This window comes from Leptodactylus fuscus, chromosome 10 (assembly GCF_031893055.1).
Source record: "Leptodactylus fuscus isolate aLepFus1 chromosome 10, aLepFus1.hap2, whole genome shotgun sequence".
In the NCBI taxonomy this organism is placed as follows: Eukaryota; Metazoa; Chordata; class Amphibia; order Anura; family Leptodactylidae; genus Leptodactylus; species Leptodactylus fuscus.
This window is the reverse complement of record NC_134274.1, coordinates 86,849,658-86,866,517: the sequence shown is the minus strand read 5'-3', so window position 1 is coordinate 86,866,517 and position 16,860 is coordinate 86,849,658. Positions and strand designations below refer to the sequence as shown.

Sequence of the window (16,860 nt, the reverse complement as noted above, 5' to 3'; positions counted from 1 at the left end):
TGACCGTGTGTATTGCAGTTGGAATATGAGTGAAAGTCTTGCAGGTTTGTATTGGCTAAGGGGGGGGGCACTGTGTTTGGAATGCTGTATCTCAGCAACGGTACGTCCGAGCGAGTTGGAGTCTCGTCTTAAACCTTCCCGGATACCTGAAGTATCTCTGTGCCAAATTTGGTGAAGATCGGTCCAGTCATTTGGTTCGCATTAGAGAACAGACAGACAGACAGACAGAAATTCATTTTTATAATATAGTGTATATGACATCAGCAGTGTAAGGTCCCCGCCCACCACTGTCTATTGGCTATGAGACTGTCAGGTGGTGCCAGAATATCCCAGGGACTCACAAGACGCGCGTCTCTTCTGTAATGTTCCTGTGGCAGAGGTCAGAGATGAATCTCCATGTGTTTGTTTTTTTACATATGAATCGGTTTCTCTAGGAAAGGACGGGAAGAGGGGGATGGGGTAAGACGATAGGGAGGAGGGAGAGAAAAGGGATAAGTGGAGCCATCAGTCACCTCAAGCCAAATTACAGGTGAAGGGCAGATAGAAGGAGTCCACGTGTGCACACAATTGTCCCGAAAACCCCAATCCTCAGCCAAGGGTTCTGTGCACATGTTATGTCCTGATCCCACTCCAAAATGGATAGAATCGCAGCAAAAGGGGCAACATGGTGGCTCAGTGTTTAGCACTGCAGCCTCACAGTGCTGGAGTCCTGGGTTCAAATCCCACCAGGAACAATATCTACAAGGAGTTTGTATGTTCTCTCTGTGTTTGTGTGGATTTTCTCCCATTCTACAAAGACAGACTGATAGGAAAACTAATGTACATTGTGTTCCCTATATATATATATACTAGCAGTACCCACGACTTCACCTGCGGAACCCTGACCCCCTGCGCAACCCACCCATAGCGCCGCGCAGGCTTCTTCCTTTGCGTTGTGCTCCCTTTTCCTCATCTCCCCCCTGGCACCCGCCAACCCCCTTTTTTCTACCCACTCCCTCATGTGCTCTCTTCTTTCTCCTATCCCGTGCCCCTTTTCCCCTCAACCCTATGCCCCCTTCCCTGTCTTACCTACCCAGTGACCCCTTCAAACCCCCCCCCCCCCCCCAGACCGTGTGTCACCTTTCCCCCCCACCAACCTGTGCCCACGGCCTCACCAAACCCTGGGCTCCCTATGCACCAATATTACAGGGGTGCCTATGAGGGCCCCCGTCCCGCGGCAAGCCATGTGCCCCCATTCTGTCTGTGGGCGCTGTGGTGGCCCTATCCCCGTTCCCCTTCCAGGGGGCCCCAGGTTTACCTGCCCCAGGCCCCCCCATTCCTGCGTCTCCTAGTGGATCGGCAACCTCCTCACTCTCAACACCCCACCCCTCTCCCTTCTCAAAGTCCCCTAACTCGCCTGTCGTCACAACCCTTCTCCTGTAGATGGCCCTGAGCAGACATCGGTGACATCCCCGACGGACATGCAGAGTCCAGAGGCCGCAGCCGCCACGGGACACCAGGCCGAACCGACGATCCAGACCACGGCGCAGGCGACCCCTTGTCCGGCCGCGGCAGAGCACTGCGGTCCTGTGGTAAGCCCACACAGGTGGGGCAGCGTACGCCCGGAGTACGGGCACTGGTTCAGGACGCTCTGGACCTCTGAGAGCCGCCATGTTCTTGTGGACGCCGGCCGTCCCATAGCTCCGCCCACATAGAGAAGCGGTCAGTCCTGCCTAGGAGCTATGCAATCTACATAATATAACTAAAGCTAGGTGTGAGTTTTCCAACTTGTTGGTGTTCGCTCGGCGCCTCGCTCGCTCCGTCATTCTTCTGCTATGGCTGCAGAGGTCGCTATGCAATGGTTTCGGGGGTCTGTATACATTTCGGGGAGTCCTGTGCGCTATTCTGGTGTCTTATAGAAATGGGGCAGTTCGCTTCTCCTTCCCCCTCCTCAGTATCCCCCCCTTCTCCAAATATCTAAGTGCACTGTCCATAGGGGGCGCTGTAGGTGGCAATAACTGTCTCTGTTGTTCTGCTGTCACTATAGTGAATCCACTCCAGGGGGCGCTGTACAGGGACGAGGAACCAGACGCGCGTTCATGTTTTTATGGTGACAGGGTTCGGGCAGCGCCGCGTGACGTCATCAGAGCGCGTCCGCCGGAGGCCGCACGTGGAGTGTGAGGCTTCTGCTAAGCGGAAGTTGTCGTGGGCAGCGAGAGAGAGGCGGCAGCTAACATGGACAGGAGGGGGAAGACAAGGAGAAGCAGGCGGAGGGGAGATCAGGAGGCGGCAGAGACCCCGGAGGAGGGGGATCGTGTAGAGGAGACCAAGATGGAGGTGGTGGCGGCTCCTGTGCAGGCAGAGAAGGGCCAGGACAAGAGGGAGGAGGAGCCAGTGCAGGCAGAGGAGAGCCAGGGACCCCAGAAGACTGGAGGGGAGAATCAGCCAAATCTGAAGAGGAAGAGGGAAGCCCCGGCCCAGCCGCTGATACCCCAGGGGAAGCCAAAATCTGGAAGAGTCTGGAAAGAGAATAAGAAGAGGTGAGCAGGTGAATGGGAGAGGCCAGAGAGTATAAGCAGCGCCCGGGGAGGTGAGAGGGTGAATGGGAGAGGCTATCCTCAGACCATAGAGTATAAGCAGCGCCCGGGGAGGTGAGCAGGTGAATGGGAGACACCAGAGAGTATAAGCAGCGCCCGGGGAGGTGAGCAGGTGAATGGGAGACACCAGAGAGTATAAGCAGCGCCCGGGGAAGTGAGCAGATGAATGGGAGAGGCCAGAGAGTATAAGCAGCGCCCGGGGAGGTGAGCAGGTGAATGGGAGAGGCTATCCTCAGACCAGAGAGTATACAAAGCGCCCGGGGAGGTGAGCAGGTGAATGGGAGAGGCTATCCTCAGACCAGAGAGTATAAGCAGCGCCCGGGGAGGCGAGCAGGTGAATGGGAGAGGCTATCCTCAGACCAGAGAGTATACAAAGCGCCCGGGGAGGTGAGCAGGTGAATGGGAGAGGCTATCCTCAGACCAGAGAGTATAAGCAGCGCCCGGGGAGGTGAGCAGGTGAATGGGAGACACCAGAGAGTATAAGCAGCGCCCGGGGAAGTGAGCAGATGAATGGGAGAGGCCAGAGAGTATACGAAGTGCCCGGGGAGGTGAGCAGGTGAATGGGGGAGGCTATCCTCAGACCAGAGAGTATAAGCAGCGCCCGGGGAGGCGAGCAGGTGAATGGGAGAGGCTATCCTCAGACCAGAGAGTATACAAAGCGCCCGGGGAGGTGAGCAGGTGAATGGGAGAGGCTATCCTCAGACCAGAGAGTATAAGCAGCGCCCGGGGAGGCGAGCAGGTGAATGGGAGAGGCTATCCTCAGACCAGAGAGTATACGAAGCGCCCGGGGAGGTGAGCAGGTGAATGGGAGAGGCTATCTCAGACCAGAGAGTATAAGCAGCGCCCGGGGAGGTGAGCAGGTGAATGGGAGAGGCTATCCTCAGACCAGAGAGTATAAGCAGCGCCCGGGGAGGTGAGAGGGTGAATGGGAGAGGCTATCTCAGACCAGAGAGTATAAGCAGCGCCCGGGGAGGTGAGAGGGTGAATGGGAGACACCAGAGAGTATAAGCAGCGCCCGGGGAGGTGAGCAGGTGAATGGGAGAGGCTATCCTCAGACCAGAGAGTATACAAAGCGCCCGGGGAGGTGAGCAGGTGAATGGGAGAGGCTATCCTCAGACCAGAGAGTATAAGCAGCGCCCGGGGAGGCGAGCAGGTGAATGGGAGAGGCTATCCTCAGACCAGAGAGTATACAAAGCGCCCGGGGAGGTGAGCAGGTGAATGGGAGAGGCTATCCTCAGACCAGAGAGTATAAGCAGCGCCCGGGGAGGTGAGCAGGTGAATGGGAGACACCAGAGAGTATAAGCAGCGCCCGGGGAAGTGAGCAGATGAATGGGAGAGGCCAGAGAGTATACGAAGTGCCCGGGGAGGTGAGCAGGTGAATGGGGGAGGCTATCCTCAGACCAGAGAGTATAAGCAGCGCCCGGGGAGGCGAGCAGGTGAATGGGAGAGGCTATCCTCAGACCAGAGAGTATACAAAGCGCCCGGGGAGGTGAGCAGGTGAATGGGAGAGGCTATCCTCAGACCAGAGAGTATAAGCAGCGCCCGGGGAGGCGAGCAGGTGAATGGGAGAGGCTATCCTCAGACCAGAGAGTATACGAAGCGCCCGGGGAGGTGAGCAGGTGAATGGGAGAGGCTATCTCAGACCAGAGAGTATAAGCAGCGCCCGGGGAGGTGAGCAGGTGAATGGGAGAGGCTATCCTCAGACCAGAGAGTATAAGCAGCGCCCGGGGAGGTGAGAGGGTGAATGGGAGAGGCTATCTCAGACCAGAGAGTATAAGCAGCGCCCGGGGAGGTGAGAGGGTGAATGGGAGACACCAGAGAGTATAAGCAGCGCCCGGGGAGGTGAGCAGGTGAATGGGAGAGGCTATCCTCAGACCAGAGAGTATACAAAGCGCCCGGGGAGGTGAGCAGGTGAATGGGAGAGGCTATCCTCAGACCAGAGAGTATACGAAGCGCCCGGGGAAGTGAGCAGGTGAATGGGAGAGGCTATCCTCAGACCAGAGAGTATAAGCAGCGCCCGGGGAGGTGAGCAGGTGAATGGGAGAGGCTATCCTCAGACCAGAGAGTATACAAAGCGCCCGGGGAGGTGAGCAGGTGAATGGGAGAGGCTATCCTCAGACCAGAGAGTATAAGCAGCGCCCGGGGAGGTGAGAGGGTGAATGGGAGAGGCTATCTCAGACCAGAGAGTATAAGCAGCGCCCGGGGAGGTGAGCAGGTGAATGGGAGAGGCTATCCTCAGACCAGAGAGTGTACGAAGCGCCCGGGGAGGGGAGCAGGTGAATGGGAGACACCAGAGAGTATAAGCAGCGCCCGGGGAGGTGAGCAGGTGAATGGGAGAGGCTATCCTCAGACCAGAGAGTATACGAAGTGCCCGGGAAGGCGAGCAGGTGAATGGGAGAGGCTATCTCAGACCAGAGAGTATAAGCAGCGCCCGGGGAGGGGAGCAGGTGAATGGGAGAGGCTATCCTCAGACCAGAGAGTATAAGCAGCGCCCGGGGAGGTGAGAGGGTGAATGGGAGAGGCTATCCTCAGACCAGAGAGTATAAGCAGCGCCCGGGGGAGGTGAGCAGGTGAATGGGAGACACCGGAGAGTATAAGCAGCGCCCGGGGAGGTGAGCAGGTGAATGGGAGAGGCTATCCTCAGACCAGAGAGTATAAGCAGCGCCCGGGGAGGTGAGCAGGTGAATGGGAGAGGCTATCCTCAGACCAGAGAGTATAAGAAGCGCCCGGGGAGGTGAGCAGGTGAATGGGAGAGGCTATCCTCAGACCAGAGAGTATACGAAGCGCCCGGGGAGGTGAGCAGGTGAATGGGAGAGGCTATCCTCAGACCAGAGAGTATAAGCAGCGCCCGGGGAGGTGAGAGGGTGAATGGGAGAGGCTATCTCAGACCAGAGAGTATAAGCAGCGCCCGGGGAGGTGAGAGGGTTAATGGGAGAGGCTATCTCAGACCAGAGAGTATACGAAGCGCCCGGGGAGGTGAGCAGGTGAATGGGAGAGGCTATCCTCAGACCAGAGAGTATAAGCAGCGCCCGGGCAGGTGAGCAGGTGAATGGGAGAGGCTATCCTCAGACCAGAGAGTATAAGCAGCGCCCGGGGGAGGTGAGCAGGTGAATGGGAGACACCGGAGAGTATAAGCAGCGCCCGGGGAGGTGAGCAGGTGAATGGGAGAGGCTATCCTCAGACCAGAGAGTATAAGCAGCGCCCGGGGAGGTGAGAGGGTGAATGGGAGAGGCTATCTCAGACCAGAGAGTATAAGCAGCGCCCGAGGAGGTGAGAGGGTGAATGGGAGAGGCTATCTCAGACCAGAGAGTATACGAAGCGCCCGGGGAGGTGAGAGGGTGAATGGGAGAGGCTATCCTCAGACCAGAGAGTATAAGCAGCTCCTGGGGAGGTGAGCAGGTGAATGGGAGAGGCTATCTCAGACCAGAGAGTATACAAAGCGCCCGGGGAGGTGAGCAGGTGAATGGGAGAGGCTATCCTCAGACCAGAGAGTATAAGCAGCGCCTGGGGAGGTGAGCAGGTGAATGGGAGACACCAGAGAGTATAAGCAGCGCCCGGGGAGGTGAGCAGGTGAATGGGAGAGGCTATCCTCAGACCAGAGAGTATACGAAGTGCCCGGGAAGGCGAGCAGGTGAATGGGAGAGGCTATCCTCAGACCAGAGAGTATAAGCAGCGCCCGGGGAGGGGAGCAGGTGAATGGGAGACACCAGAGAGTATAAGCAGCGCCCGGGGAGGCGAGCAGGTGAATGGGAGAGGCTATCCTCAGACCAGAGAGTATAAGCAGCGCCCGGGGAGGTGAGCAGGTGAATGGGAGAGGCTATCCTCAGACCAGAGAGTATAAGCAACGCCCGGGGAGGTGAGCAGGTGAATGGGAGAGGCTATCTCACACCAGAGAGTATACAAAGCGCCCGGGGAGGTGAGCAGGTGAATGGGAGAGGCTATCCTCAGACCAGAGAGTATAAGCAACGCCCGGGGAGGTGAGCAGGTGAATGGGAGAGGCTATCTCACACCAGAGAGTATACGAAGTGCCCGGGAAGGCGAGCAGGTGAATGGGAGACACCAGAGAGTATAAGCAGCGCCCGGGGAGGGGAGCAGGTGAATGGGAGAGGCTATCCTCAGACCAGAGAGTGTACGAAGCGCCCGGGGAGGGGAGCAGGTGAATGGGAGAGGCTATCCTCAGACCAGAGAGTATAAGCAGCGCCCGGGGAGGTGAGCAGGTGAATGGGAGAGGCTATCCTCAGACCAGAGAGTATACGAAGCGCCCAGGGAGGGGAGCAGGTGAATGGGAGAGGTTATCCTCAGACCAGAGAGTATACGAAGCGCCCGGGGAGGCGAGCAGGTGAATGGGAGAGGCTATCTCAGACCAGAGAGTATAAGCAGCGCCCGGGGGAGGTGAGCAGGTGAATGGGAGAGGCTATCCTCAGACCAGAGAGTATAAGCAGCGCCCGGGGAGGTGAGCAGGTGAATGGGGGAGGCTATCCTCAGACCAGAGAGTATAAGCAGCGCCCGGAGAGGTGAGCAGGTGAATGGGAGAGGCTATCCTCAGACCAGAGAGTATACGAAGTGCCCGGGAAGGCGAGCAGGTGAATGGGAGAGGCTATCCTCAGACCAGAGAGTATAAGCAGCGCCCGGGGAGGGGAGCAGGTGAATGGGAGACACCAGAGAGTATAAGCAGCGCCCGGGGAGGCGAGCAGGTGAATGGGAGAGGCTATCCTCAGACCAGAGAGTATAAGCAGCGCCCGGGGAGGTGAGCAGGTGAATGGGAGAGGCTATCCTCAGACCAGAGAGTATAAGCAACGCCCGGGGAGGTGAGCAGGTGAATGGGAGAGGCTATCTCACACCAGAGAGTATACAAAGCGCCCGGGGAGGTGAGCAGGTGAATGGGAGAGGCTATCCTCAGACCAGAGAGTATAAGCAACGCCCGGGGAGGTGAGCAGGTGAATGGGAGAGGCTATCTCACACCAGAGAGTATACGAAGTGCCCGGGAAGGCGAGCAGGTGAATGGGAGACACCAGAGAGTATAAGCAGCGCCCGGGGAGGGGAGCAGGTGAATGGGAGAGGCTATCCTCAGACCAGAGAGTGTACGAAGCGCCCGGGGAGGGGAGCAGGTGAATGGGAGAGGCTATCCTCAGACCAGAGAGTATAAGCAGCGCCCGGGGAGGTGAGCAGGTGAATGGGAGAGGCTATCCTCAGACCAGAGAGTATACGAAGCGCCCAGGGAGGGGAGCAGGTGAATGGGAGAGGTTATCCTCAGACCAGAGAGTATACGAAGCGCCCGGGGAGGCGAGCAGGTGAATGGGAGAGGCTATCTCAGACCAGAGAGTATAAGCAGCGCCCGGGGGAGGTGAGCAGGTGAATGGGAGAGGCTATCCTCAGACCAGAGAGTATAAGCAGCGCCCGGGGAGGTGAGCAGGTGAATGGGGGAGGCTATCCTCAGACCAGAGAGTATAAGCAGCGCCCGGAGAGGTGAGCAGGTGAATGGGAGAGGCTATCCTCAGACCAGAGAGTATAAGCAGCGCCCGGGGAGGTGAGCAGGTGAATGGGAGAGGCTATCCTCAGACCAGAGAGTATAAGCAGCGCCCGGGGAGGCGAGCAGGTGAATGGGAGAGGCTATCCTCAGACCAGAGAGTATAAGCAGTGCCCGGGGAGGTGAGCAGGTGAATGGGAGACACCAGAGAGTATAAGCAGCGCCCGGGGAGGTGAGCAGGTGAATGGGGGAGGCTATCCTCAGACCAGAGAGTATAAGCAGCGCCCGGGGAGGTGAGCAGGTGAATGGGAGAGGCTATCCTCAGACCAGAGAGTATAAGCAGCGCCCGGGGAGGTGAGCAGGTGAATGGGAGACACCAGAGAGTATAAGCAGCGCCCGGGGAGGTGAGCAGGTGAATGGGGGAGGCTATCCTCAGACCAGAGAGTATAAGCAGCGCCCGGGGAGGTGAGCAGGTGAATGGGAGAGGCTATCCTCAGACCAGAGAGTATAAGCAGTGCCCGGGGAGGTGAGCAGGTGAATGGGAGACACCAGAGAGTATAAGCAGCGCCCGGGGAGGTGAGCAGGTGAATGGGGGAGGCTATCCTCAGACCAGAGAGTATAAGCAGCGCCCGGGGAGGTGAGCAGGTGAATGGGAGAGGCTATCCTCAGACCAGAGAGTATAAGCAGCGCCCGGGGAGGTGAGCAGGTAAATGGGAGAGGCTATCCTCAGACCAGAGAGTATAAGCAGCGCCCGGGGAGGCGAGCAGGTGAATGGGAGAGGCTATCCTCAGACCAGAGAGTATAAGCAGTGCCCGGGGAGGTGAGCAGGTGAATGGGAGACACCAGAGAGTATAAGCAGCGCCCGGGGAGATGAGCAGGTGAATGGGAGAGGCTATCCTCAGACCAGAGAGTATACAAAGCGCCCGGGGAGGTGAGCAGGTGAATGGGAGAGGCTATCCTCAGACCAGAGAGTATAAGCAGCGCCCGGGGAGGTGAGCAGGTGAATGGGAGAGGCTATCCTCAGACCAGAGAGTATAAGCAGCGCCCGGGGAAGTGAGCAGGTGAATGGGAGAGGCTATCTCAGACCAGAGAGTATAAGCAGCGCCCGGGGAGGTGAGCAGGTGAATGGGAGAGGCTATCCTCAGACCAGAGAGTATACAAAGCGCCCGGGGAGGTGAGCAGGTGAATGGGAGAGGCTATCCTCAGACCAGAGAGTATAAGCAGCGCCCGGGGAGGTGAGCAGGTGAATGGGAGAGGCTATCCTCAGACCAGAGAGTATAAGCAGCGCCCGGGGAGGTGAGAGGGTTAATGGGAGAGGCTATCTCAGACCAGAGAGTATACGAAGCGCCCGGGGAGGTGAGCAGGTGAATGGGAGAGGCTATCCTCAGACCAGAGAGTATAAGCAGCGCCCGGGGAGGTGAGCAGGTGAATGGGAGAGGCTATCCTCAGACCAGAGAGTATAAGCAGCGCCCGGGGGAGGTGAGCAGGTGAATGGGAGACACCGGAGAGTATAAGCAGCGCCCGGGGAGGTGAGCAGGTGAATGGGAGAGGCTATCCTCAGACCAGAGAGTATAAGCAGCGCCCGGGGAGGTGAGAGGGTGAATGGGAGAGGCTATCTCAGACCAGAGAGTATAAGCAGCGCCCGGGGAGGTGAGAGGGTGAATGGGAGAGGCTATCTCAGACCAGAGAGTATACGAAGCGCCCGGGGAGGTGAGAGGGTGAATGGGAGAGGCTATCCTCAGACCAGAGAGTATAAGCAGCTCCTGGGGAGGTGAGCAGGTGAATGGGAGAGGCTATCTCAGACCAGAGAGTATACAAAGCGCCCGGGGAGGTGAGCAGGTGAATGGGAGAGGCTATCCTCAGACCAGAGAGTATAAGCAGCGCCTGGGGAGGTGAGCAGGTGAATGGGAGACACCAGAGAGTATAAGCAGCGCCCGGGGAGGTGAGCAGGTGAATGGGAGAGGCTATCCTCAGACCAGAGAGTATACGAAGTGCCCGGGAAGGCGAGCAGGTGAATGGGAGAGGCTATCCTCAGACCAGAGAGTATAAGCAGCGCCCGGGGAGGGGAGCAGGTGAATGGGAGACACCAGAGAGTATAAGCAGCGCCCGGGGAGGCGAGCAGGTGAATGGGAGAGGCTATCCTCAGACCAGAGAGTATAAGCAGCGCCCGGGGAGGTGAGCAGGTGAATGGGAGAGGCTCTCTCAGACCAGAGAGTATACAAAGCGCCCGGGGAGGTGAGCAGGTGAATGGGAGAGGCTATCCTCAGACCAGAGAGTATAAGCAACGCCCGGGGAGGTGAGCAGGTGAATGGGAGAGGCTATCTCACACCAGAGAGTATACGAAGTGCCCGGGAAGGCGAGCAGGTGAATGGGAGACACCAGAGAGTATAAGCAGCGCCCGGGGAGGTGAGCAGGTGAATGGGAGAGGCTATCCTCAGACCAGAGAGTATACGAAGCGCCCGGGGAGGGGAGCAGGTGAATGGGAGAGGCTATCCTCAGACCAGAGAGTGTACGAAGCGCCCGGGGAGGGGAGCAGGTGAATGGGAGAGGCTATCCTCAGACCAGAGAGTATAAGCAGCGCCCGGGGAGGTGAGCAGGTGAATGGGAGAGGCTATCCTCAGACCAGAGAGTATAAGCAGCGCCCGGGGAGGTGAGCAGGTGAATGGGAGAGGCTATCCTCAGACCAGAGAGTATACGAAGCGCCCAGGGAGGGGAGCAGGTGAATGGGAGAGGTTATCCTCAGACCAGAGAGTATACGAAGCGCCCGGGGAGGCGAGCAGGTGAATGGGAGAGGCTATCTCAGACCAGAGAGTATAAGCAGCGCCCGGGGGAGGTGAGCAGGTGAATGGGAGAGGCTATCCTCAGACCAGAGAGTATAAGCAGCGCCCGGGGAGGTGAGCAGGTGAATGGGGGAGGCTATCCTCAGACCAGAGAGTATAAGCAGCGCCCGGGGAGGTGAGCAGGTGAATGGGAGAGGCTATCCTCAGACCAGAGAGTATAAGCAGCGCCCGGGGAGGTGAGCAGGTGAATGGGAGAGGCTATCCTCAGACCAGAGAGTATAAGCAGCGCCCGGGGAGGCGAGCAGGTGAATGGGAGAGGCTATCCTCAGACCAGAGAGTATAAGCAGTGCCCGGGGAGGTGAGCAGGTGAATGGGAGACACCAGAGAGTATAAGCAGCGCCCGGGGAGGTGAGCAGGTGAATGGGGGAGGCTATCCTCAGACCAGAGAGTATAAGCAGCGCCCGGGGAGGTGAGCAGGTGAATGGGAGAGGCTATCCTCAGACCAGAGAGTATACAAAGCGCCCGGGGAGGTGAGCAGGTGAATGGGAGAGGCTATCCTCAGACCAGAGAGTATAAGCAGTGCCCGGGGAGGTGAGCAGGTGAATGGGAGACACCAGAGAGTATAAGCAGCGCCCGGGGAGGTGAGCAGGTGAATGGGGGAGGCTATCCTCAGACCAGAGAGTATAAGCAGCGCCCGGGGAGGTGAGCAGGTGAATGGGAGAGGCTATCCTCAGACCAGAGAGTATAAGCAGCGCCCGGGGAGGTGAGCAGGTGAATGGGAGAGGCTATCCTCAGACCAGAGAGTATAAGCAGTGCCCGGGGAGGTGAGCAGGTGAATGGGAGACACCAGAGAGTATAAGCAGCGCCCGGGGAGGTGAGCAGGTGAATGGGAGAGGCTATCCTCAGACCAGAGAGTATACAAAGCGCCCGGGGAGGTGAGCAGGTGAATGGGAGAGGCTATCCTCAGACCAGAGAGTATAAGCAGCGCCCGGGGAGGTGAGCAGGTGAATGGGAGAGGCTATCCTCAGACCAGAGAGTATAAGCAGCGCCCGGGGAAGTGAGCAGGTGAATGGGAGAGGCTATCTCAGACCAGAGAGTATAAGCAGCGCCCGGGGAGGTGAGCAGGTGAATGGGAGAGGCTATCCTCAGACCAGAGAGTATAAGCAGCGCCCGGGGGAGGTGAGCAGGTGAATGGGAGAGGCTATCCTCAGACCAGAGAGTATACAAAGCGCCCGGGGAGGTGAGCAGGTGAATGGGAGAGGCTATCCTCAGACCAGAGAGTATAAGCAGCGCCCGGGGAGGTGAGCAGGTGAATGGGAGAGGCTATCCTCAGACCAGAGAGTATAAGCAGCGCCCGGGGAAGTGAGCAGGTGAATGGGAGAGGCTATCTCAGACCAGAGAGTATAAGCAGCGCCCGGGGAGGTGAGCAGGTGAATGGGAGAGGCTATCCTCAGACCAGAGAGTATACAAAGCGCCCGGGGAGGTGAGCAGGTGAATGGGAGAGGCTATCCTCAGACCAGAGAGTATAAGCAGCGCCCGGGGAGGTGAGCAGGTGAATGGGAGAGGCTATCCTCAGACCAGAGAGTATAAGCAGTGCCCGGGGAGGTGAGAGGGTGAATGGGAGAGGCTATCCTCAGACCAGAGAGTATAAGCAGCGCCCGGGGAGGTGAGCAGGTGAATGGGAGAGGCTATCCTCAGACCAGAGAGTATAAGCAGCGCCCGGGGAGGTGAGCAGGTGAATGGGAGAGGCTATCCTCAGACCAGAGAGTATACAAAGCGCCCGGGGAGGTGAGCAGGTGAATGGGAGAGGCTATCCTCAGACCAGAGAGTATAAGCAGCGCCCGGGGAGGTGAGAGGGTGAATGGGAGAGGCTATCCTCAGACCAGAGAGTATAAGCAGCGCCCGGGGAGGTGAGCAGGTGAATGGGAGACACCAGAGAGTATAAGCAGCGCCCGGGGAGGTGAGCAGGTGAATGGGAGACACCAGAGAGTATAAGCAGCGCCCGGGGAGGTGAGCAAATGTTCTCACTACCTCCGTTGTAAACCCCAGTGAATCTGGACAGGGGGCGCCGGCGGTCATTCATATGAATGGGTTTTAAAGGGGAGCGCCGGTGTCCATAAGCACCCTCAAACCTGGTAACTATTTTCTTTGCATAGACACAGAGTCCTGCAGGTCTTAGTTTGTGTCTGTGCAAAAAAAAATAAAACGGTTACCAGGCAGGGAGGGCGCAGTATGGACACCGGCGGTCACCTATAAAAACCATTCAAATGACCACCGGCAAGTTGTCCCCGTCCCATTCTCTCCTGCAACAGACATCGGTGGTAGTGTGAGCCTTAGGGGTATTTTGATTAGGATATTGAGACGGAATCCACCTCAAAATCCTTTCCAAAAAACGGAATCAATTGGAGCCGGTCAGTTCTTTTTTTCGGTAGTGGTTTGCTCCGGTTCCCGGAAATAAGAAGCGACGTGCTCATTCTTCAGACGGATGCTGCGGCCGCTTTCGTCTCGGACGTCCGACTGAAGACACTCCCTCCTGACTAGGCACATTCATCTGGGCCTAATCCGGAGCGGAGTGCTGCATCGGCATCTAGTCGCAGTTACCTGTTTTTTGGCCTGGAACCTGAGGCAGCCTCCGCATCAGTTTCTGGTCCAAAATACCCTGTGTGAACCCGGTCTAAGGCTGAGGTCACAGAGTTCTTTGGTCTAGAATTTGAGGCAGAGGCCAACTCAGATTCCGGACCAAAAAAAACGGAAGCCACGACTGGATGCCGGTGCAGCACTCCGCTCCAGATTAGGCCCAAATGAATGTGCCTAGTCAGGAGGGAGGCGGAGGTCAGCGGCTGAAGAATGAGCAGGTCGCTTCTTTATTCCGGAGCCTGAACAGACCGCTCGAGGAGTAAAGAAATGACCGACTCTCGTTGATTTCAATGGGGGGCCGATTTTTTGGTGGATTCCGCCTCAAAATCTTGACCACAAAACCCAGTGTGAACCCAGCCTTACTCCTCTCTGGGCTTGGGCTGAGTCTTCATCGTCTTCTGGATGGCTGAGGCCTGTGATTGGGCCCCTGTGGTCAGGTGGTGTTGTGACTTGTCATGAAATTGGTCACACTTGCCCAACCATAGGACAATCGCTGACACCATTCAACATACTGTACCTGAAGAAGACCAGGAGAGGTGAGTAACACGGTTTCCAATCCAAAGCCAATCATTTCCAGCACGGAACGGTTGCACCACAACTAAAGTTACAGCTTCCACATGTCATCGGACGGCCTTAGTCCTATCATGATGCTACGACTAGACTGCCGAAACGTGTAAGCGGCAGCTTCAGTTCCCTGCTGGGGTCATGTTAATGGTGTGAAGAGAGGCAAAGTTTTCCGTACTGGAAATGATTGATTTGGGATTGGAATTTCCCTACGCGGAGCCCGGCGACTACCTGAGGACTCTTGGTGATGATGTCCGAAGATCCTTCAGCCATTCCAGCCACAGAGACTGCAGGTCTGCCATTACTAGTGAGGCCCTGCTTTATATCACAGCAGCTGCCTTGCAGTTGGACAAGCGAGCACAGCCGCCCCCTGACAAGGTGGGCTATAGGGCAATCATGCAACGATACTGCCCACCGGTGGAGGAATAAGACTTTGCATCCTTATACAGAATATATACTAAGCTTCATGTATCCGCTGCCTCCTCAGGTTCTCAATCATGGTGAAGGATCGGCCGCTGCGAACCTCGTGGGAGGTGAAAATGAAGCAAAGACAAGAGAAAAAGTTGATGCAAAGCCTGGCCCAGCAGTTAAAGGATGAAAAGCAGCAGGAGAAAGAGGTGAGGCCGTCCGTCCGTCCGTGCGCCTGATACAGGACTAGGGCGACTTACTATATAGCACATCAATGTTCTGTACATTATACCGCCTACTATAAGAGACCAGGCAAGTCTGGCCTAGATGTGAGACTAACCCAGAGCCTAAAACCATATCTGACTACAACTCCCACCATATGTCCCAGTGGACTCTTTGCACTCGGGAAGATTTTGTATTAAATCCTGCTTTGTTTTTAGGAGAAAAAGAGACGTCGGGAAGAAAATCTGAAACGTAGGCTGGAGAATGAGAGACGAGCGGAGGTGGTGCAAGTGGTAAGTGGCGGCCCGAGGGGCCGTGTTCGGGGTTCTCCTCTCTTTTTTAACCCTTACCTTAGTCGGGATCCGTCAGCCAGTTCAGAGAGAAGTAGGACAGAGCTAAGGGCTGGATTATCTCTGCCGATCCCGGCCCTTTAACCCCTTCCCGCCGATGGCATTTTTTTATTTTGGTTTTTCGTTTTTGACTCCCCTCCTTCTAAACCCCATAACTTTTTTATTTCTCCGCTCCCAGAGCCATATGAGGTCTTAATTTTTGCGGGACAAATTTTTCTTCATGATACTACCATTAATTATTCTATATAATGTACAGGGAAGCAGGAAAAAAATTCAGAATGGGGTGGATTTGAAGAAAAAATGCATTTCTGCGACTTTCTTACAGGCTTTGGTTTTACGGCGTTCACTGTGCAGCCAAAATGACATGTCCCCTGTATTCTGTGTTTCGGTACGGTTCCAGGGATACCAAATTTATATGGTTTTATTTACATTTTGACCCCTAAAAAAAATTCCAAAACTGTGTTAAAAAATTTTTTTTCTAAAAGTCGCCATATTCCGACGGCCATAACTTTTTTATACGTGCGTGTACGGGGATGCATAGGGCGTCTTTTTTTGTGGGGCCGGGTGTACTTTGTAGTTCTACCATTTTCGGGAAATGTTATTGCTTTGATCACTTTTTATTCAAATTTTTATCAGAATCAAAACAGTGAAAAAATGGCGGTTTGGCACTTTCGACTATTTTTCCCGCTACGGCGTTTACCGAACAGGAAAAATATTTTTATAGATTTGTAGAGCCGGCGATTTCGGACGCGGGGATACCTAACATGTATGTGTTTCACAGTTTTTAACTACTTTTATATGTGTTCTAGGGAAAGGGGGTGATTTGAACTTTTAATTCTTTTTATATTTTTTTTAACTTTTTTTTTTATTTGCATTTATTAGACCCCCTAGGGGTGTTGAACCCCAGGGGGTCTGATCACTAATGCAATGCATTACAATGCTAATGCATAGACCAGCCTGCAAAAGAGAGGATTTGCAGACAAGCCTGGGAGCCTTGTACAGGCTCCAGGAGCCGGCGATCCCGGGCAAAATGGCGGCGTCGGAGGGGTTAATGCCTCTGATCAGTCCGGGGACCGATCAGAGGCATTAGAGCCGGTTGTCTACTGCTTAAAGCAGTAGTTACAGACCCGACATGCGCCGTACTATTACGGCGCATGTCGGGAAGGGGTTAACATAAGGCTTATCTGCAGCACGTCCCTTTTACACGGGGCGATGTGCTGCGGATAATCGCCATCTTTTATGCTGCGCCTGCTTATGTCGGCAGCACAAGGTGGAGCACGTATTTTGGCACAGACCAGTCCATCATCCTATAGAACAGTCCATTATTTTCGCCGTCGCTCGCTGCCTCTACTTCCGCTAACCGCAGATATTCTCTTCCCTTAGATCCGGAATCCAGCAAAACTGAAACGGGCTCGCAAGAAGCAGCTGCGCAACATAGAGAAGAGAGACACGCTGATGATGTCACAGGCCGGCAAAAAGCAAAAGACGGCGCCCTCTAAGGGCAAAGAGAAGGAGGCCATCTCTACATGAAGCAACTTTATTAGGACTTCAAAGATGGACAGAAACAAAGTGCCTGCCGTAGACGTCACTGCGGATTGCTTATGTGTAACTGAAGGGGAGGAGATGCCGATTTTAGTGTTTTTGTGTAACCAGTGACCTTTGGCTTTGCATCTGAGATGTCGCCCGTCACCCAATTCTGCCCCCTGTGGAACAGACTGTTCTGCTACAACCAGTTCTTTCTTACTGAATAAACTGATGTGGATTTTTGTTTCCCTTCCATTGACCCTGTCGGAGTGTTTTATAGGGAACCCCATTTATTCTCAGTATAAGCCTTGTGTATGTGCCAGGTCTGTGAG

General features: G+C 55.8%; 1 protein-coding gene across 1 annotated transcript; it reads left to right on the top strand.

Annotated features, from left to right (window-relative positions):
• Positions 1–322: 322 nt before the first annotated feature.
• CCDC86 (coiled-coil domain containing 86) lies at positions 323–16,781 on the top strand. Its single transcript, XM_075288361.1, has 5 exons — positions 323–379; positions 2,027–2,519; positions 14,512–14,641; positions 14,873–14,947; positions 16,388–16,781. The coding sequence occupies exons 2-5, from the start codon at positions 2,215–2,217 to the stop codon at positions 16,532–16,534; spliced, it is 657 nt and encodes a 218-aa protein (XP_075144462.1). The 5' UTR covers positions 323–379; positions 2,027–2,214; the 3' UTR covers positions 16,535–16,781.
• Positions 16,782–16,860: the final 79 nt, after the last annotated feature.